The following is a 22,054-nucleotide window of genomic DNA, read 5'->3' on the forward strand; positions in this document are numbered from 1 at the left end:
CCAGTGAAATTAAACGAGACTTTTTGGAGGTATCTTTTCAGTAGATGAAATCTCTAAGATACAAGAGATGATACTTAAGGTCTTCATCTACTGGGAGGGTTCTGTGACAAGGCTGCTCAATTAAAACATGGCTATTTTTAATGGAAGCAACTAGGCCTTTATACTATGATGTATACTTCTTTTTATCAGCTGTGAATCAAAAGATGCAGGGGTCAGGTATACTGGATGTCTTGTGACTTTCTCAAAGGGTGAGACTTTGAGTTCCAAAGGGGGTGGAACTGAGATTTAGAAGGATCAACAGCAATGCTTTTGGCCAAGGTATTTGGAGGGTTTTACAAATTTTGCCAATTGAGTCTTAAAGTGCCCTTAGTTTGTTTGATTTACCCTGAGGATTGAGAATAAGCACAGAGAAAGTGTCGTGAAACCAGTCAAATAGCACAGACTTATTGAAGTACTTGACCAGTTAAACAGGTTCCCTGATCTCTAGGCAGTTCAAGAGGGCTTCCTCAGGAAGGGATAATCTTTTTTTTTTTTTTTTTAAAGGAAGGGATAATCTTTTACTAACAGAATTTTAGGAATTTTCTGACAAAGGTCCGTCTAGTCAAAGCTATGGTTTTTCCAGTAGTCATGTATGGATGTGAGAGTTGGAATATAAAGAAAGCTGAGGACTGAAGAATTGATGCCTTTGAACTGTGGTGTTGGAGAAGAGTCTTGAGAGTCCCTTGGACTGCAAGGAGATCAAACCAGTCAATTCTAAAGGAAACCAGTCCTGAATATCATTAGAAGGACTGATGCTAAAGCTGAAACTCCAATACTTTGGCCACCTGATGGGAAGAACTGACTCATTAGAAAAGACCCTGATGCTGGGAAAGATTGAAGGCAGGAGGAGAAGGGACGACAGAGGATGAGACGGTTGGATGGCATCACTGACTCAATGGACATGAGTTTGAGCAAGCTCTGGGAGTTGGTGATAGGTAGGGAAGCCTGGTGTGCTGCAGTCCGTGGGGTCGCAAAGAGTCGGACATGATTGAACGAGTGAACTGAACAGAATTTTAGCTATAGAGGAAGCAATGACCTGTCTACAGAGGAAAGTTTCACTCTAGTGAGAAAAATACAAACCATGACTAAAGCATATTTAGTTTTGTGAGACAGAGGAAGCTGAATGAAATCCATTTGCAAGACTCCCATGTTCCATCAGACAATTCAGTGGCCAAGAGTTGTGCAAACAGGTTTTCCTGGATTCTAGCTTGAGCAGGTTGGACAAGTGAGGTGTAGGCACTTTTTGTGACCTTATATTTCCCCACCAATATCTGCTTGTGAATGCTATCATTTTGTCAGTAGACTAACGGTTTAATGTGTGCACAGAGGTAAGTAGTGGGAATTTTTGAATTTCTGGTAAGACCAGATTGTTGACTTTTTTTAAAGTAAAGTATGTAGGGACTGGGCCATAAGAGAAGTATTTGGAATCCAGTTTTGACAGTGGGCAGCTAGCCCAGGAAAACCTCATAATTGGCACTTAATTGTAGATTTCCAAATGTACAGGATGACCCAGATCTACCTAGAACCAAAAGGAATCTGTTTGCATAATGAGGTGACCTAAATATCCAACTTGCTTTAGAGGAAACTGCAGTTTTTCTTTAGAGACTTTCTGTCCTTTGAAGGCTGAAAGTTTTAACAGATGAATGCTCTCTTGCCATGAAGAGTTTTATAGAGAGCAGAGAAGCAAATCATTCATGTACTGTGACAAAGTAAAGCCTGGAGAAAAGTTTATATCACCCAAATCAGCTTTCAAGACTTGTAAAAAGTAAGAGGAACTGTCTGTGAAAGCCTGGGACATTGCTGTCCAGGTGAATTGCCTTTTTTTCCTACGTGAAAGCAAACATGCATTCACTCGCCTCATCAATTAAAATACTAAAGAATGCACTATAAATCAGTTACAGTGAAAAAGTTGCTTTCATTGGGACTAGATATCAGTAGTGTATGGGGCTTAGGAACAAGGTGACAAAGGATAACTGTGTTTTTTTGCTCATAACTCTTGGACAAACTTCTTGCCCCATGTATTGGGTTTTCTCATAGCCTAAATGGGCTTCTCAGGTGGCACAGTGGTAAAGAACCCGCCTGCCAATGCAGAAGACCTGAGGTCGATCCCTGGGTCTGGAAGATCTCCTGGAGAAGGAGATGGCAACCCAATCCAGTATTCTTGCCTGGGAAATCCCATGGACAGAGGAGTCTGACGGGCTGCAGTCCATGAGGTTGCAAAGAGTCAGAAGCAACTGAGCGCACACAATCTAAATAGCAGTGTTCCAGGGACTAGTACAGGGGATAATAAGGCCCTGAGAATTTTAATCCTCTATCATGGGTTTGATGCCTTGCAGGAATTCTTTATTTCTAGGATACTGATTGATTTAGGGAGAAGCTTAGATATTGTTTGAATTCAACATTCAACATCTGTTTGAATGTTGACAGAAGTTTCATTGTGGATTCCTCTAATATCAGCTGAAGATTTTGCCTGTAAAGAGGATGATGGTAGCTATCAAATAGGGACAATTATCAGTGTCCTCCAGATTCAGCTACAGTGCCATCAAAAATGGAGTTAATAAAATATGTCAAAATGAAAATATTAGATGCTCAGTCATGTCCAACTCTTTGTGACTTCATGGACTATAGCTGACCAGGCTCCTCTGTCCATGGAATTCTTCAGGCAAGAATACTGGAGTGGGTTGCCATTCCCTTCTCTAGGGGATCTTCCCAACCCAGGGGTCAAAACCGGGTCTACTGCATTGCAGGCAGATTCTTTACCGTCAGAGCCACCAGGAAAGCCATCAGAAATGGAGTCAATAGTGGAATCAACAAAGATGTCAAAGGGTCACTTAATTCACTTGATTGGCTGTTCTGATTGCTACTGTCAGATTCCAGAATTATCTCTGTGTGGGGAGAGAGAAATTCCAGCATGATATTTTTCTCTAAGTCTCAGTCTAATAAATGCATAGGGGCAGAGGAACTCAGGAGAAAAGGGTGCATTCTGTCAAGGAAACAAAAGGAAATAGGTTCAGAGACAGGAACTTCTTGAAATTCATTAGAGAGTCCAACTAATTGAAATATTTTAGAATTCCAAAGGCGGGGCTGCTTTACAGAAGTGGGGTTGAGTACTAGGAGTGTAGCTCTGGTGTCATTAAGGATAGAAAGAGCCTCATCCTTAATCTGGAGAAATGTTTCCCCAGGTGGATCAAGATGGATGATTGGGGAGAGTCCCTGTAGTTCCTTGAAACCCCATCAATCGAAATTAGCAGGACACTGGAAAGGCTGGCTAGAAGGCTGAAGGCACCCTGAGTGCTAAAATTCTTTAGTGTCCTGTGTCTTCCCAACAATAGGAGGAACTGGAAGGTTTGGGGCTCTATTTAGGGACCTTCATTTGCCAGAGTTGAAAATTAAGAAATCTAGTGGTCTTTCTTATCAGTTGACTCATCTACTTTGCAAGTGAACTGATGTGCCAAATTAAATCTGGAGGGGACACAGTTTCTCATTCCACCCTGCTTATTTCAAATAAAGAGGAACATCCTGGTTCAGCACATAAATAAACAGAGTTAAAGGTTCAGTTCAGTTCAGTTCAGTAGCTCAGTCATGTCCGACTCTTTGCGACCCCATGAATCGCAGCACGCTAGGCCTCCCTGTCCATCACCAACTCCCAGAGTTTACTCAAACTCATGTCCATTGAGTCAGTGATGCCATCCAGCCATCTCATCCTCTGTTGTCCCCTTCTCCTCCTGCCCCCAATCCCTCCCAGCATCAGGGTCTTTCCCAATGAGTCAACTCTTAGCATCAGGTGGCCAAAGTATTGGAGTTTCAGCTTCAGCATCAGCCTTCTAATGAACACCCAGGACTGATCTCCTTTAGGATGGACTGGTTGGATCTCCTTGCAGTCCAAGGAACTCTCAAGAGTCTTCTCCAACACCACAGCTCAAATGCATCAATTTTTCGGCACTCAGCTTTCTTCACAGTCCAACTCTCACATCCATACATGACCACTGGAAAAACCACAGCCTTGACTAGATGGACCTTTGTTGGCAATGTAATATCTCTGCTTTTTAATATGCTGTCCAGGTTGGTCATAACTTTCCTTCCAAGGGGTAAGCGTCTTTTAATTTCATGGCTGCAATCACCATCTGCAGTGATTTTGGAGCCCCCAAAAATAAAGTCAGCCACTGTTTCCACTGTTTCCCCATCTATTTCCCATGAAGTGATGGGACCAGATACCATGATCTTAGTTTTCTGGATGTGAGCTTTAAGCCAACTTTTTCACTCTCCTCTTTCACTTTCATCAAGAGGCTTTTTAGTTCCTCCTCACTCTCTGCCATAAGGGTGGTGTCATCTGCATAGCTGAGGTTATTGATATTTCTCCTGGCAATCTTGATTCCAGCTGTGCTTCTTCCAGCTCAGCGTTTCTCATGATGTACTCTGCATATAATTTAAATAAGCAGAGTTAAAGGTTACCTGAGTGGATTCACCACCTGAAGGAAAACGAGAACTTGTGTTGCAAACAAATGAGAATTTGTTTGCTTTGCACACATTCTGAGAACAATTCTAATTGTCATAAACAGGTTCATCATGTTTTTGTGTGCAAGTCTGAATTTTGTTTCAATCAGTAGTTTTAAGAAAAGCTACAGTAACTGCTCAGTAGAGGTTTCCAGAAAATATTCTAGCATTTGGCCAAAAGTTAGGGGTTTTTCTAAATTTTGTTTGGGGTTTTTCTAAATTCTGTTTGGGCTGTTCCCATCAGACGACCTTAATCACATGTTTGGGTTGACCCTCACCAACAAGCAGGTGGACTAACTGATAAAAATCTAAGCAACCAGGTTGGGAAGTTTGAATGAACTGCATTAGACTCTTCAGCAAACCTGTGAGGGTTCTCGGTTACTTTAGGAAACTCTTCAACTATGACTCCCAGTTCAGCCTTAGTCTAGGGAACATAAGAAATATAGGGTTTATCTGGGTGCTCGGAAGACATAATTTTAGAGAGGCAGGTTCTGCTAGGTTCAGAGGAGGCGGGAGTGGAGAGAAGTGCCAAGAAAAAGAGAAATTCAGTGAGAGCATTAGACTGGGGAAACTGAGGGTATAGAGGAGATGGAGGCAGTGCAGCAAGAGGCAGGCAGGCAGTAAGTGGCTGTCACGTGTCTGAAGTCAAAGGAAGGGAGAGGGAAAGAGAGGCCTCAGAAGCCTTTTGACTCCCTTAGTTGTTCATTTACCTCAGTTAATTTTGAAATTGTAATTTGCAGAGAAGTAATTCTAGATTGTCAGTAATGACTGGAAGCCTCAGAATGCCAATTAAATAGATGTTTAATTCAGTTTTAAGAAAAGTAAGTTTGGGGAGTTCAAATGTTCCTCATAATGTTGATTGGTGTTCTCAAATACTGTTCAGTCCATTTAATTAGAAATGCACATGAGGAGGGACCAAAGTTTTTAAACATAAAACCAGCCGGGGTCCCAGAAAGGAGGGGGGCATTGTCAAAGCATTTGGATGACAGGGATCCCATTTCTTAAAAGATTTTTCTCTAGAGCAAAAAGAAAAATTCCTAAACAGCAAAGTTCCAACAGGCACATCCCAGTACCCAAAGAAATCAGACCAAAGACCAAAGGAATACTCTCAGAAAGGACAAAGCCTTTAAATAGATAGCAAATAAAGATTGGAGAACTCAAAATGCAGACAGTGGAGCTTGAAATCCAGGACAGACTTACCCTCAAACTCCAGGCTTAGCTAGAAGGCAGTGAGCACATGGACTCTGTGGGGACTAGCACCTGTGTCCTCACCAACCTGGGAGTTTGGGGGAGACCTCTTAGGATCCCACTTCCAAGCACCCAGTTATGTTGACCTTAAAACAGTTGTTTCACCAACAAAAATGGGTTAATTCGAGAACACCAGAGAAGTGAAATTCAGGACAAGCAAGCCATGACAAAAACCATAGGCAAGTTCAACAAATCAAAGAAAGGAATGTTACTTTATAGAGAAGAAGGAGGAAGGTGGGAGGGGTTGCTTCCAATAGAAGTCTATTAGAGGAAAGTGACAGTTTAGGTTCCTGGGGTAGTCAATTCTTGGAAGGGATGCAATGTACATCCTTTTTGTTGTTGTAGGGGCCTGTGATTGATGATTCTTTCCTGTTGATTCTTTTGTTGTGATTTGTAATTGAAAATTCTTCCTATAATTGATGTGGAGTGGTGCTCACAAAAGCAGTTCATATTCTTTGCAAAAATCTGTGGGGCTTTGAGGCCCTGGGTGTAGAGGGGAATGTGGGTTTAAACTATGCCACAGTCTGGACCTTTGACGACTAGAGTTGTTTAGCATTTCTGATCATCAATAGAAAACTGTGACATCACCAAAGGGCAAAAATGGCTTTTGACACCACAGCAAAGAGTTTCAAGTATAGTTTAACTCTATGTTTTTTCTTCCCAAGAACCTGTGCCCTTTCCTGGGATTGTGGACATTTCTGCAGCTGGAGGTGGTCTTCTGGAATATCGAGCTAGTCTGCTGGCTGGGAAGGGTTTTGCTGTAATGGCGCTGGCTTATTATAACTATGAAGACCTCCCCAAAAGCCTACGGCATGTCCACCTGGAGTACTTTGAAGAAGCTGTGAACTACCTGCTTAATCACCCTCAGGTTGAACTTCTCTAGTTTCATGTTCTACATATCAGTTCTCCTTCTCTAAAATGCTCTTGGTTTTCACAGAACTTAACAAATTCATGACAGTCACTCTCTGCCCCCAACATACTCTACCTTTCATAGTCACTTCTCCCAGACAGTTTCCATGCAATTAGATGTTATTGTTAGATTTCCTGCTGGTAAAAGTGTCCTAGTTGAAATTATGGAACTTTAAATTCCAGTATTTTATCAAATTTCATTAAGAGCTCAACACATTGAGAACCCTCGGTTTGACCCAGGAAGTAAGAGGGGAAGGGGAAGTGATCACTCTCTCCAGAAGGCTGTCTCCAGTTTAAAGGTTTGTGTTTTACAATCCTCTCCTCCATGTGACCATCTGAGAGCAGAGTACTCACTTTTAACAAATCACCTAGTATAGTACCTGGGTACTAGTAAAGGACCTGGGTAGTAGGAAATGTTTGAGGGTTCAGTATATCAGAGGATTAGAACATATACCTTGCTCAGGATATTAGAGGATTAATAGGATTGTTTATTTTATAAGTCAATCAGAGCTCAAGGTAGATGAAAGCCTTGGTGCTCCTAGAGAAGGTGATGGGGTGTAGTAGAACCAGTATAATAGTGTATTTGATAGAAAAAAGTTAAATTTGAGGCTTGATTTTGCCACTTACTAGCTCCTGGACCTTGGGGCTTATGTATCATATTCTCAAAAATTGGGATCACTATAATATCCCATTCCTAGTATTTATAAGGAATAAATAGTTGAAATCAGTCAAGAGTGCTATTGTAGAAACCATGGTCCAAAAAAATTGCTGTTGATAGGTCAATCAAAAGGCCATTTACAGCAGAAGAATTTGGTAATTGACGAGAACAATCTTTCTGGAATAGGGCAAACTCAAACTACACTGGAGGGGATTGAGCAGAGAATTAAGACAAGAAAGTGAACAACTACAGACAAAATTTCCCACAAGTTTTGCTGTGAAAAGGAGTACAAACTAGGACAGAGTGGATTTGAGGTCAAGCCCTTAATAGGGCTTCCCAGGTGGTGCTTTTGGTAAAGAACCTGCCTGCCAATGCAGGAGATGTGAGACGGGGGCTCAGTTCCTAGGTCGGGAAGATCCCCTGGAGGAGGACATGGCAACCCACTCCAGTATTCTTGCCTGGAGAGTCCCATGGACAGGGGGAGAGGAAAAGACCACTGGAGGTTTGGTGGTCAAAGGAACTTCAAGGCCAAAGTATTTCGTTGTCATCCACTTGGTTATTGAAGGCACCAGGAATGGTGATGGAGAAATTGTGGAAAGCAAGTACAGAGGAAGGATAGGCCAGTATCCCAAGGCTGCAAACCTTGATAACTGGGAGAGCCCAGATTCAGGCTCAGTTCCCCGACTCTCAAGTCCAGGCACTACTGGCCACACTGCGCTGTTCATGGACTCATTCTCCTTTTCCCTTTGACCTTTTCTCAGGTGAAGGGTCCAGGAGTTGGGCTTCTTGGGATTTCAAAAGGAGGCGAGCTCTGCCTCTCCATGGCTTCCTTCCTGAAGGGCATCACTGCGGCTGTCATAATCAACGGTTCTGTGGTCAGTGTCTGGGGAACCTTACACTACAAAGGTGAGATTCTGCCGCCTGTGGGTTTGAACCAAAATCGAATCAAGATAACTAAAGATGGCTTTGTAGACATTGTGGAAGTCCTGAACAGCCCTTTGGAAGGACCTGACCAGAAGAGCTTCATTCCTGTGGAAAGGGCTGAGTGCCCCTTCCTGTTTCTTGTGGGTCAGGATGACCACAACTGGAAGAGTGAATTCTATGCTAATGAGGCTTCTAAACGCTTGCAGGCCCATGGGAAGGCAAAACCCCAGGTCATCTGTTACCCAGGGACGGGACACTACATTGAACCTCCCTACTTCCCCCTGTGCCCGGCTTCCCTGCACACCTTAGTGGGCACTCCTGTCATCTGGGGGGGGGAGCCCAGGGCTCATGCCAGGGCCCAGGTAGATGCTTGGCAGCAGCTCCAGACTTTCTTCCATAAACACCTGGGTGGGAAAAAGGGGACGATTCCAGCCAAGCTGTGATCAAGGGAAGGATAGAACAGCTAGGAACAGCTGCCACAGTTAGTATATACCGGTGTAGGTTTCTTCTGTTCAATAATTAGAGTTTTCCTCTTCAGTGTGAAAGTGAAGTTACCAAGAAGCTTTTTAGATTTTTATAAATTACATACTTTTTCCGTTGTTTGAGCGGAGAGTGATTCTACAGAAAATGAAACAAATGGCCAAAAAAACATAATTGACAAGGCTTTAACTCTGAAAAGAAACGGTGAAATACAGTTAACAGTACCTAGTACACAATTAGTGCTCCATAATTATTTGAATTATTTAGTATTATAATTTATTTTGTTTTTAATTAATAAATAAATGATTACCTATTGTGGAAAAAAAGAATACAAAATATCAAAAATGTTATCAGATTTGAGTTTCTAATTTAAGAATGGAAGTGAACACCATAGCTGTAAATTAGTATACTAGTTAGATAACTACTTAGATGAAAACTACTAAAAATTTTCAAAGCAAATATGTTTTTAGTTCTTCAATCTTCTTGAATGAGGAAGGAGTCTCCCAGTGCCGATGTATTTTAATTACCTTTTTCATTTTCACATATGGACTTTGTGGTTTAGTTGTTTTGAAAGCTGGTGTAACATCATTTAGATGAATTTCTTAAGTGACTTTAATATTGATTAGCATGCAAATGAATGATTTAGTTTTGTATTACTTGAAATAAATACACATTAAACTAACTAAACTCTTCTAAAGCTGAATATGTTTAAAATAAAAGATACTTTAATTTATGATCATGGTGTTTTAGTTTCTCAACTTTCTTTTTCAGTAAAGCATCTTCTGACAGATGTTTTCTCTTGAAACTCAAAAACAGTGCTCCTTTTGCTTACTCAGATTTTTCCTGTATTCCACTCTGAGGCAGGTGTCATTTCCATTTTACAGATGAAACCAAGACTCAGAGAAATTCTTTGCATGGTACCTGTAGAGCTGGGGCTCAGTCTCCCCACATTCAATTTCTTCTCTCTTTGTTAAGCTCATCCATGCTCTCTGTAGGGTAACAGCCCCAGCCACAGGGAAAGTGGTTTTTCTTTCTTTTCCCTAAGTTTTCAGTGAATTTCCTGGACTTGAAGTGTGAAGGTAGGGGTGGTTTCAGGGCACTAATGTTAAAAGTATAGTTCTGGAACCATGTTTAAATCCTGGCCTTTACCTAGTAGTATGGTTTTGCAGGAGCTGACAGGCAACTTTAAATGCCTACACCCCCTTCCCTTGATTATTAACAATGTGTATGTGACTTGCTTTCCTCCCTTCCTCTTTCCATATTTCTCTTTCCACCACTTTCTGTAAATAGCATGTTCCATGACAGTTGAAGGAATCTCCCATTAATCAAGCTGGAGAGTCAGGCTTCTCTAGAGATTCTGGGGCTGATCGTGAGGGATAAAAGGCAGAAGCAACAGAAATTTTGGGACCAATAAATGACCAAGTGAAACTGCAAACCACATGTTTCAAAAGACACAAAGATGACTTCCTCTTTAAATTCTTGTTAGTAGGAGAATCTAACAAAAGGGGACTAGAGACATAACATAACATAAGCCATAGGCTTATGTTCTGGAGGGAGATGTGATATACTATGATGTGAAGATTAGAAAAGAATTCAGATAGTGGCCTTTGATATGGGTCTTAGCAGAGAGGATCTCTCTTTTTCTAAATCTAAAGTAATAAAAAGTCATAGAAAACTTGGAAAATAGAGAAATCTATTCAGCAGAAAAGGAACTGCATATAATCCATTCACTAGAAACTAACGCACTTAACATGTCAGAATAGTTCCATTTTCCTCTAGGCTTTTTGTTGTGTGTATTGAGTTTTTACTCAAGTGTACATCCTTTTTACTTTAATATCATATGGTGATTATTTTACCATGTTATTATTATATTCTTCAAACACATGACTTTTTAAAAACAGTGATGTGTATTCTACTGATTGGTGCTACCACCCTTCATTTAATCAATCCTCTGTTGTTAGCCCTCGACATTGTTGATAGTTTTTCTTTATAAAGTCTGTTCTGAGATGAAGGGACATACACATATATAAGTCTTTGTGTGTCACTGATTGTTTCTTTAAGAGAAATTCTTTGAAAGGAAATTACTATGCATACCAGAAATGACCAGCTGCGCCATCAAGGACACTGGATGAAACAGCCATGTTACCAACATTGGTGCAATATGTGTGTATGTATACCTTTGTGTCTAATCCTTTATAATTTTATAAGTTTTATGGTTTGAAAAGATAATCTCATATTACTGTACTTTTGTTGTTGTTGCTGTTAGTAAAGTTGAATATCTCCCCCTTTTATTGGGAAAATATCTGTATTCCTTTTAAACTACATTTCCCATTCCTTCAGAATGTTCTCCTATTCCTTCATGACCTACAGCACCATTTGATTATGTATTACAGAAGTAAGTAATTCTCATATATGTTGACCACATTACATCATCTTGTTATCTGCCATTTAAATTATGTCTATGTGTGTGAATATATGTATGTGTTAAGTTTTGCAAGGTGAGTTGATGATGGAAGGTGGAAATGATAAGAAATATGTATCTGCCTGTACCTTTCTCCCAACTTCCAGCACAGAGTTCCTAAAACTCGTGTAAATACCTAAGTGATAGCAGCACTAGCAGCATCTTTTGTTCTATTGAGGTGACTCTAGGTGGGCTCTTGGATGGGGACTGCGTGGGCACTAGTAACCAGAAAGACCAACCCATGATCAGAAGTTTGGAATTTTCAGCTGTCTCTCCCAATTTTCCAGAGAGATAAGGGGCCAGAAACTGAGTTAATAATTGAGCATGCCTATGAGAGGAAAGGGCCTCCCTGGTAGCTCAGCTAGTAAAGAATCCTCCTGCAATGCAGGAGATCCTGGTTTGATTCCTAGGTCGAGAAGTGCTCCTGGAGAAGGGGTAGGCTACCCACTCCAGTATTCTTGGGCTTCCAAGGTGGCTCAGACAATAAATAATCTGCTCGCAATATGGGAGACCTGGGTTAGATCCCTGGTTTGGGAAGATTCCCTGGAGAAGGGCATGGCAACCCAGTCTAGTATTCTTGCCTGGAAAATCTCCATGGACAGAGGAGCCTGGCAAGCCACAGTCCATGGGGTTGCAAAGAGTTGGACACGACATAGCAACTAAGCATATGTGAGGAAGCCTCCACAAAAATCCCAATAGTGCAGGGTTTGGAGAGCTTTCAGTTTGGAGAACACATCCACACTGGTAGGGAGACATACCTCAGCTCCACAGGGACAAAAGCTCCTACACTGGGACTCTCCCAGACCTCGCCCAAAGGAACTCTTCATCTGGCTGTTCCTCTGTATCCTTTATCATATTCTTCAATAAGGTAGTTGATGTAAGGGTTTCCCTGAGTTTGGCAAGCTACTCTGGCAAATCAGTAGAACCTGAGGAAGGGGTTGTAGACACCTCGGATTTATAGCCTAATGACACAGAGATTGTGGGTAACCTGGGGGGCTACGACTTGCAATTGGCAGCTGGGGTGGGGTGAGAGCAGTTTTGTGGGACTGAGACTTTAACCTCAGGGAACTGACACCATCTCCAGGTAGACAGTGTTAGAACTGAATTAAATTCTAGGACATCAGATGGTTGTCTCAAAGATTTACACTACACATATGGTGACCAGAAGTGTCAGAAGTGCAGTGTTCTGAGTAGTAAAGGAGTCACACAGAAAAGAGACACAGGAGGAGAACAGTAGGTTTTTCCTAAGATACACAAGGCATTTTAGGAAGTGGAAATGATTGCTGAGATACACAATTCAGCTGATGAGCTCAAAAACAAAATAGACATGGCTAGTAGTCAAATTAGGATTCATAAGAAGACTTAAGAAATCTCTCACAACTTCCAGAAATAAGAGGTAGGATATGTATGAGAAAAAAATTAAGGCACAGAAGATTGTAAACCACAATCTATTCCAGTAGCAGCAATGGTCTTGGTTTTGAATTAACAAATATACAAAACAGAATAGGCTTCACCAAGCACTAAGTTTACTTAGATTTAAAAGCTCAGGATAAGAGAAAACACAAGCAGAGTATAAAGTCATCATGCTCTCAGGAAGCATGTGCTCACACAAGATGAGGCTGAGTATTGTGTAGACAACTTTTGGCTTCAGATTAAAAGGCTCTATACAGAAATGAATAGAAAGCCATTAAAAATTCCCAACGGTGTACTGAAGAATTAATACTAACAAACAAGAGCCTGACTTTTACTCTTGGCCACTATAAGGCTTCCCAGTGGCTCAATGGTAAAGAACCCGCTTGTCAGTGCAGGAGATGCAGGAGACTCCAGTTCAATAGTGGTTCAGGAAGATCTCCTGGGAGGAGGGCGTAGCAACCCACTCCAGTATTCTTGCTGATAAAGTCCCATGAACAGAGGATCCTGGTGGGTTAGAGACCATGGGGTTGCAAAGAGTCAGACACAGCTGAGCAACCCTGGCAAACTAACATACTGCAAATTGATCTACAGATTCAATCTAACCTCCATCAAAATTCCAGCAAGTTTCTTTGCAGAAATTGGTAAGTTGATCTTAAAATTTCCATGGAAACTCAAGAAACCCATAATTTTGACAAAGAATAATAAAACTGGAAAACTCACAATGACCAATTTTAAAACTTGCTAGAAAGCAACACTAAGTAAAATAATGTGGTACATACATAAGAATAGACAAAAAAATCAATGGAATAGAAATGAGATTCCAGAAATAAATCCTGACATTTACCACACTTACAGTCAATTGATTTTTGACAAGAAAATTCAAGGGAGAAAGAATGGTCTTTTCAACAAATTGTGTTGACACAATAGAATATCCATATGAAAAGAATTAATTTCAATCCTACCTCATAGCAAACACAAGAATGAACTCAAAATTGATTAAAGCTGTAAATGTAAGAGCTCAAATTATAGAATTCTTTGAAGAAGATACAGAAGCAAATCTTTGTAACTTTGGATTAGATAATGGTTTGACATCAAAGCATAAGCAAAAACAGAAAAAATAAATGAACTGGACATCAAATTTGAAAACCTTTATGCACCAAAGGATACTGTTAGCTAGTTAGAATAGGAAAAAGGAGTCCAGAATGGCGGTGGCTAAAAGACAAGGAAGGGAAAAGCCCATGAAAATAAAACAAAGGAAGGTCCGAGGATTGGAGTGGGGACCTCAGGTAGAACAAACAGCACTCCTGGCTAGCCCAGTTTACAAACTGTAGGCCCAGGGGGAGGAAAAAACATATAAAAAGAGGAGCCAAAGGGCTGGGGGTCTCTCTCCTGCGCGCACACACACTCTCTCTCTCTTCTCTTCGAGTCTTTTGGGTCAGCATGCCCTCACGCCTTGAGGATATATTTTCCTTTTATTTTCTAAATAAAACTGAGCTGTAACACTGATCTGTCTGAGAGCTGAGAGCTGTGACACGGCCTGTCCAAGAGCTGAGACATGTTTTATCCAAGGTCTTTAACGTCCGTCACTTCAAATTTTTGTTGTGACAAGACAGAACCGAGGAAATTACACACTCCCCTGACAATACCATTAAAAACTTGAAAAGACATCTCACACAATGGTAAGAAATATTTCCAAATCACATATATGTTAGAGACTTGGACCCAGAATATATAAAGAGAAGCAAGAGAAAAGCAACTAGAAACATACATAAGAATTCCCATAAAAATTTCAGCTGAGGAACTTCCCTGGTGGTCCAGTGGTAAAGAATCCACCTACCAATGCAGGGGACATGGCTTTGATCCTTGGTTCAGGAAGATGTCACATGCCGAGGGGCAATTAAGCCCCTGAGCCACAACTACTGAAGCCTATGTTCCCTAGAACCTGTGCTGCCCAACAAGAGAAGCCACCACAATAAGAAGCCTGCACACTGCAACTGAAAAAGCCCACACAAGCAGCAAGAGAAGATCCGGAGCAGACAAAAATAGAGATATAAAAATTATTTTTTTTAACTGCCAGCTGACTTTTCAGCAGAAGTGGCTTACCTGGTAGCTCAGACAGTAAAGAATCCACCCGAAATGCAGGAGACCCAGGTAGATGTGGGTTTGACCCCTGGGTTGTGAAGATGCCCTGGAGAAAGGAATGGCCACACACTCCAGTATTCTTTCTGGGAAATTCCATGGGCAGAGGAGCCTGGTGGGCTACAATCTATGGGGTTGCAAAGAGCTGGACACGACTGAGTGACTAAGCAAAGCAGTAAACCACAGCAGTAAAAGAAAAGCCACAGCAGTAAAAAAGCACCAAATCCTAACCAGAGCACCACCAGGGAATTCCCTCAACAATTACTTTAAATGCAGACAGATTAAATGCTTCAATCAGAAGACACAGAGTGGCTGAATGGGTTAAAAAACAAGACCCGTCTAGAGGTTGCCTACAAGAGGTTCACCTCAGATCTAAAGAGACACACAGACTGGAAGTGAGGAGATGGAAAAGGCATGCCATACAAGTAGAAAATAAAACTGAAGGAAAAATAAATATATCAAATATATTAAAAATAATGCCTATTAATATTTTAAAAATTAAAATTTACATGAAACAAAAGTGGTTGAAGAGAGAAAATAATACAAAAATATGTAACATTTTTAATTTTAGAAAGCAAAGAACTAAAAAAGAATAGTACCAATAATGTGTTTACACTCCCATATATTTACCTACTTTAAACATTAATCAAAATCTAGACAGATGCATTAGTCTTTGGGAGAAAGTGGGAAAAGGACAAAGAGACTCTGATCATTTACCACTGTAGATTTGTCATTATTGCTTATGTATGTGCTTAGTCACTCACTCATGTCCAACTCTTTGTGACCCCATGGACAGTAGCCTGCCAGGCTTCTCTGTCCATGGGGATTCTCCAGGCAAAATACTGGAGTGGGTTGCCATGCCCTCCTCCAGAGAAACTACCCAAACCAGAGATCTAACCCATGTCTCCTGCATTGCTGGCGGATTCTTTACGTCTGAGCCACCAGGGAAGCTGAAGAATACTGGAGTGAGTAGTCTATCCCTTTTCCAGGGTTACTTCCTGACCCAGAAATTCAATCGGGGTCTCCTGCAATGCAGGCAGATTCTTTACCAGCTGAGCCACTGGGGAAGTCCTTGCTTATGTATGCTTTGGAAAATTTGAAAAGCAGTATGCAAACCTATAGCAAATATCTGGAGACCACGAGAAAAAACACCCATGTAGGCTCAATCTCTATTACAATATCAAGCATGAATTTTGCTTCCTAGTATTCTTCTAAGAGTTTCACACACACTGTCACCTTGGATCCCCTTATAGCAGAGTTTCATCATGCTATACACAAGAACTCTTAAAACCCCAAAAGATATAAACTTATTTGAGCCTACGGAACTAGTCAGTGATGAAGCCAGAGCTAGAACTTTAACTACCTTTCACTGCAATGCTGCGGCTCACTGTTGAGTTCCACATTGGAGCTGGTCAAGGCTCTGACAGTTATTAGAGTCTGCTGCTGCTGCTAAGTCGCTTCAGTCGTGTCCGACTCTATGCGGCCCCATAGGCGGCAGCCCACCAGGCTCCCCCGTCCCTGGGATTCTCCAGGCAAGAACACTGGAGTGGGTTGCCATTGCCTTCTACACATTAAAGGCTAATCCTTAGCAGTTTTACATTTTCCAAGCCTCATGTTTCTCCTTTCCAATATTTGAAAAATACTCCCAGTGTTTTATGGACTTGTTAAATTGTGTATGTAAAATAGATGGGACATGGCTAAAGAGTAGCTATTACTACACTATATGCAAAATGCTGGGTATCCTTAAACATTATACCTACATTGCTCCTAGATCACGTTCAAAAGGCTGACATTAAGTATCTACAAAGACCGAACATTCTCATTCCCTATTGTTGGTCCTTTATTGGACCGGAACCTGGTGGTCCGGAGCCGACGAGAGAGTGAAAGAAGGAAAGAGGCTCATATTCCCTGGGTTACACAGCTGGCTTTCGCGCTCCAGGGAATCAGCCAGAGAGAGAGAGAGAGAGAAAGACATGGGGAACCAAGCTCTGATGGAGCAAAGGTGCTTTACTGAATTCTGTAAGAGTATACATACCAGTAGCTTCTTTAGATAAAGATCAACAGACCAGACTTTACAAGTTTATCAAGGAAGCAAGGAGCAATAGAGGTCATACGGCCAAGAGGCGATCCATATGAAAAGAGGGTCGTAAATAGTTACTTTTCACCGTATGGAAAAGCTAATGAAGGAAATCCTATGCAAGCATCCCATCTCTTTGATCTCTGTCCTGCGAGAGGCTTGCCTGCTCCTCTCACCCCTGACAGGGACTGATAAGGAACAGAGGGCTCAAGAGAGATAGGAAACAACACACAGGAATCTTACTGTTAAATGATTCCTGACACCTATGATACAGCAATTCAACTCCCAGGTATTCACTCCACTGAAAGGCACATATATGTCAATCAAAAGATATAGTCTTGAGTATTCAGAGCACTATACCTAGGAGTCCCAACTGGAAACTACTAAAAGCCTATAGTCAGTAATATTTGACCACTACTTTTATGATCACAAAATAAAATACTATTTGGCGGAGATAAAGAACAATCTACAACTACATTCAAAAATAGCAATGAATCTCACAAATGTAATGCTCAGCGAAAGCAGACAATAAAAACGGCACACTGGAGGATTCATCACCATAAAATGCAGAGTTGGGAAAAACTAACCCGTTTCGTTGGACTCAAAACCTTGGGCAAGGGAAAGTGCTACTGGGGTGCTGGCAATGATGTTTCTAGACCTTTGAGCTTGGTTGCCAAAGTACGTTCGGGTTACGAAATACGCTGAAATATACACGTAGGATTTATGCAGGGTTTTTTTGTGTGTGTGCGTGTATGTGTATAACTCATTAAAAGTTTTAGGAAAAAAAAGTTGGGAGAAGCTAGAATTCTTGAAATTTTGCCTAAAGGCATTCAGCTCCGGTTTCACCACGAATCCGTACCCAACTGGCTTCACTCCAACAAGCGAAGGATTGAGGCAGAAAAGCGTCGGGGGGGCGGGTTCCGCGCCACCCTATAGACAGCAGAACATCCCGGTGCGCCCCGCCCTGAGCCAGAAGAAAGACCCGGTGCCTTTACCTCCGACGAGCAGGGGTCCGAGGCCTAAAAGGACGCCTCCAGAGGCGGCTCAGCTACAGATCTCTCTCGGCTCCAGGCGACGCCTGACACCCTCGGACTTCCGTGCGCCGTCCACCCGGCCTGAGGCAAAAACTCAAGTAGCCGCCCGCGCTTTCACGCTCAGGGTCCAGACTGCGGCTCTGGGCCCGGGATGGTGGCGACCGTGACGCTGGAGCCGGCGGGCCGCTGCCGCTGGGACGAGCCGGTGCGCATCGCTGTCCGCGGCCTGGCGCCGGGGCAGCCGGTGACGCTGCGCGCGTCTCTGCGCGACGAGAGGGGCGCGCTCTTCAGGGCCCACGCGCGCTACTGCGCCGACGCCGCCGGCCTGCTGGACCTGCAGCGCGCGCCCGCGCTGGGCGGCAGCTTCGCGGGGCTCGAGCCCATGGGGCTCTTCTGGGCTCTGGAGCCCGAGAAGCCTTTTTGGCGATTTCTGAAGCGGGATGTGCAGACGCCCTTCGCCGTGGAGCTGGAGGTGTTCGACGGTCACGAGCCCGAGACCCAGCGACTTCTGGGCCGGGCGGTGCACGAGCGCGACTTCCTGGCGCCCGGGGTGCGGCGCGAGCCGGTGCGCGCGGGCCGGGTGCGCGCCACGCTCTTCCTGCCGCCAGGTGAGCCTGGGGTGCTGGGGCCTGGCGAGCGTGTTCTCCAGGCCGTCTTGGTTTGTGATACCGCTTCCTAGGAAGGGTGGCTTGGGATCAGGGTCAGAGAAGAGGATGTTGACTAAATCAGTGACCTCACAGCCACAATGGAGGCACTCTGCTCTACCGTTTGCTTGCATTATCTCATTTAACCTCTGTATCCCAATGAGGTGGATACTGTTAGTATGCAGATTGAAAAAAAAAAAAAAAAAAAACGACTGGATGGGGTCCGTAGGTTCACTTTGCTATTAATAACTACAGATTTCTATAACCTTCAGCTCCAACACAGTATGATGGCCTTCCACAATATGATGACAGCCGAGGAAGCTAGTGCCACGTCACGCTCCTCTAATGCCCTGCGTACACTGGGCCCCTTACCCACTTTTTCATGCTCCTCTCTACCACAGATCACTTTTCAGACTTCACTGCCTTCCTCACCTAAAGCCTCGCAGGATCTCTTTCTTTCCTCTAAGCAGACATTTGAACCAAAGGTATCACCAAGAGTTTTGATTTGCTTTTGAAAGCTTCGTTTTGATTCTCAATTCTGTGCCCAGTCCTATAAAAGAACACTGCGAATAAACTGTCTAAAATCCTCTTTCCATAGTATAGTCATTAGACTTTATTACCCTCCTTTACAACTAAAGATTCTCCAAGTATACCTTGGAGATAATTTGGAATTTGTGTCCCTTATTCAATAATGACTCAGGGGGCTCTTTTCTTTCCTCTGATTCACAGGCACCCACTAAATACTTTAGAAAGATTTCTAAAAGGAAAACAAATTCTTCAATAAATTATATAATACATTCTCTTTATAATATTGCCTCTTTAGGATCTGGACCTTTCCCAGGGATCATTGACATCTTCGGTGTTGGAGGAGGCCTGTTGGAATATCGGGCCAGCCTTCTGGCTGGCCATGGCTTTGCCACATTGGCTCTAGCTTATTGTAGCTTTGAAGATCTCCCCAAGAAATTCGATACCATAGACCTGGACTACTTTGAAGAAGCCCTGTGCTACATGCTTCAACACACCCAGGTTCTCCTAATGTCCTTTATCATTCTCTCTAGAACCTGCAGAGAGGGTGTCACTTTGCACTCACCTGTGCCAAGTGCATTGATGCTGTTCTACTCTTCTTTCACAGACATTTCTTCCTTGGTTTTAGGTACTCCACTTTCTCTGTCAGATGGATTAAAATTGCTGACTTCATTGTAAAATTCATGTGAGATTTTATTTCAGGGAATTATGTAGTAATATTAAAATTTCTTCAAGTGGAGTTTCTAATTTTTTAGCTTTGCATGCTTTTTAATCTTTATATTTCTGATAGCAGAATATGTTTTCAGACTTGATCGAAACTTGTTCACCCATTTCAGAACCTAAGAACTACTTAATTGGACTCTGAAGTCTTACTTTGTTTCTATAAAGTTAACCATTTTTCAGAATATATTTAGATGTGGTCTGATAATGATTCACTTCTTGGGACAGACTTTCGTTTCACAAGTTAGATACCCAAGAACATTGATGCTATAATTCCACCTGAATGAGGCTCTGAACTCAACAGGCTCCATGACTCAGCATTCTCCAGTGCATGACTCTCTGGAAGTTTGCAACCAGTTCCCAAATTTGCCAGTGAGTTTTTAAGATTTGTTTGCCACGTGTCCAGGAAGATAGTCTTTACAGGGAAAGAATCTCCTCTGTCAGCTGAGGTTGAGTGTCTTGTGAGCAGTTCACAAGTCAAAGCTAGCAGCATCTCTAGTTGCATTTAGAAAAATGTTTTTCTCTGAGGTAGGTTTTTTACTTTTGTCTCTTCTTTTCTTGCAGATAAAAGGCCCAGGCATTGGCCTTCTGGGCATTTCCTTAGGGGCTGATATTTGTCTCTCCATGGCCTCATTTTTGAAGAATGTATCAGCCACAGTGTCCATCAATGGATCTGGGTTCATTGGAAACAAAGCTATGTACTACAAAGAGAATAGCATTCCACCGTTGGGCCATGACCTGAGGCGAGTGAAGGTAGCTTTCTCAGGCCTCCTAGACATTGTGGATATAAGGAATGATATTGTAAGGGGGTGCGAGAACCCCTGCATGATTCCAATAGAGAAGGCTCAGGGGCCCATCCTCTTCATTGTTGGTCAGGATGACCATAACTGGAGGAGTGAGTTTTGTGCCCAGATAGCCTCGGAACGGTTACAGGCCCATGGAAAGGAAAAACCCCAGATCATCTCTTATCCTGGGGCTGGGCACTACATTGAGCCTCCTTATTTCCCCATGTGCCCAGCTTCTTTGCACAAATTATTGGACAAACCTGTAATGTGGGGTGGGGAGCCCAGGGCCCATTCTAAGGCCCAGGTAGATGCTTGGAAGCAAATTCTAACCTTCTTCACCAAACATCTTGGACCTTCCCCCAAATTGTAATGAACTGCTCTGCTACTGACAGGAGAGAGACATTCAAGGTTGGATTTTAGCGTTTAATAATCTTATGTGAATCATTTGTCCCCTGGGTAACATTAAATTCATGTCGTTGTTATTAATGATGTAGGAAACTTTTTGAAGTTTTATTTCATTATGAATTTTTCTAATGTAACACATACATCTTGTAGAAGATTGGATTAAAAGTATACAATACAAAATAGTAAAAAGTATCCCCACTATTAAAATTTGTGTTTTCGTCTAGGTGTTTTTACATAACACTTGGAGACATAGGTGAAATTTAAAGCTGAACAAATACTGGGTTACTTTTTCCATCATTGGGAGAGAATGACCATTCAGCATTTGCTACTGGTTCAACTACTACTGACAGAATTTTCATTGGCTAAAATATACACAGAGGTGTTGATAGGATAGCCAGACTGACCTTTTTCTCATGGAGATTAAAGAAGAATCCCCTGGGAGGAGGAGTGATGGATAGGGGAGCATCTGGCTCTAGATGCTCTGATACAAAGGAGCGTGACTATCACCTATTTTTCTTGCTTCCTGGTTCTAAGAACAAACTTTGGAAACTCATATTGTGACATTCCTAGAGGCATCATCACTTTCCCTGACAACAAAGCTACAAAGCATTATGTAGATATATTTGAAGAGATAATGGTTGAGAATTTTCTAAACTGACAAAGACATCAACCACATAGTCCGGAAGGACTATGTCTTACTTAGCTCAGGCTTCTCTGACAAAATACCATAGAGTGGCTTAAACAACACACATTTCTCACAGTTGTGGAGTCTGAGAAGCCCAAGATCAAGGTTCTGGCAGATTCAGTTCCTGGTGGGGGCATTTTCTGGCTTAGAGACAGCTGCCTTCTCCCTGTCTCCTCACCTGGCAGGGAGAGGAGAAACCACCTCTGGTTTCTCTTCCTCATTTCATAAGGACACTAATCCCATCATGGGGGCCTCATTTGAACTTAACAACCTCTTAAAAGGCCTACCTTCAAATACCATTGCATTGAGGTTTCAGATTTCAACATTTGAGTTTTGAGGGGACATAACACCCATAAACTTCAAGTCAATTAAAGAAAATCATATTTAACATATCACAGAAAACTTGGTTCTTAA

The 22,054-nt window shown here is 42.3% G+C and overlaps 2 protein-coding genes across 4 annotated transcripts in view; both read left to right on the forward strand.

The window, feature by feature from the left end:
• Positions 1-11,232, forward strand: part of LOC136171495 (acyl-coenzyme A thioesterase 1-like) — a 61,014-nt gene extending 49,782 nt beyond the window's left edge. The window contains exons 4-5 of one of the 3 annotated variants that reach the window (XM_065940131.1): positions 6,447-6,649; positions 8,110-11,221. In XM_065940131.1, coding sequence (XP_065796203.1) covers positions 6,447-6,649; positions 8,110-8,715 — 809 coding nt within the window. In that variant the 3' untranslated portion in view covers positions 8,716-11,221. Of the gene's footprint in view, positions 1-6,446; positions 6,650-8,109 lie in introns of all 3 variants that reach the window. The other 2 variants (XM_065940133.1, XM_065940132.1) reach the window with 2 other exon arrangements.
• Positions 11,233-16,977: 5,745 nt separating this feature from the next.
• Positions 16,978-21,162, forward strand: LOC136171498 (peroxisomal succinyl-coenzyme A thioesterase-like). The gene is made up of 3 exons (XM_065940136.1): positions 16,978-18,484; positions 19,344-19,546; positions 20,330-21,162. Exons 1-3 carry the CDS (start codon positions 18,028-18,030, stop codon positions 20,918-20,920), a joined length of 1,251 nt encoding a protein of 416 aa, XP_065796208.1. The 5' UTR covers positions 16,978-18,027; the 3' UTR covers positions 20,921-21,162.
• The last annotated feature ends 892 nt before the right edge of the window (positions 21,163-22,054 follow it).

This window comes from Muntiacus reevesi, chromosome 7, assembly GCF_963930625.1.
Source record: "Muntiacus reevesi chromosome 7, mMunRee1.1, whole genome shotgun sequence".
NCBI classification, from domain to species: domain Eukaryota; kingdom Metazoa; phylum Chordata; class Mammalia; order Artiodactyla; family Cervidae; genus Muntiacus; species Muntiacus reevesi.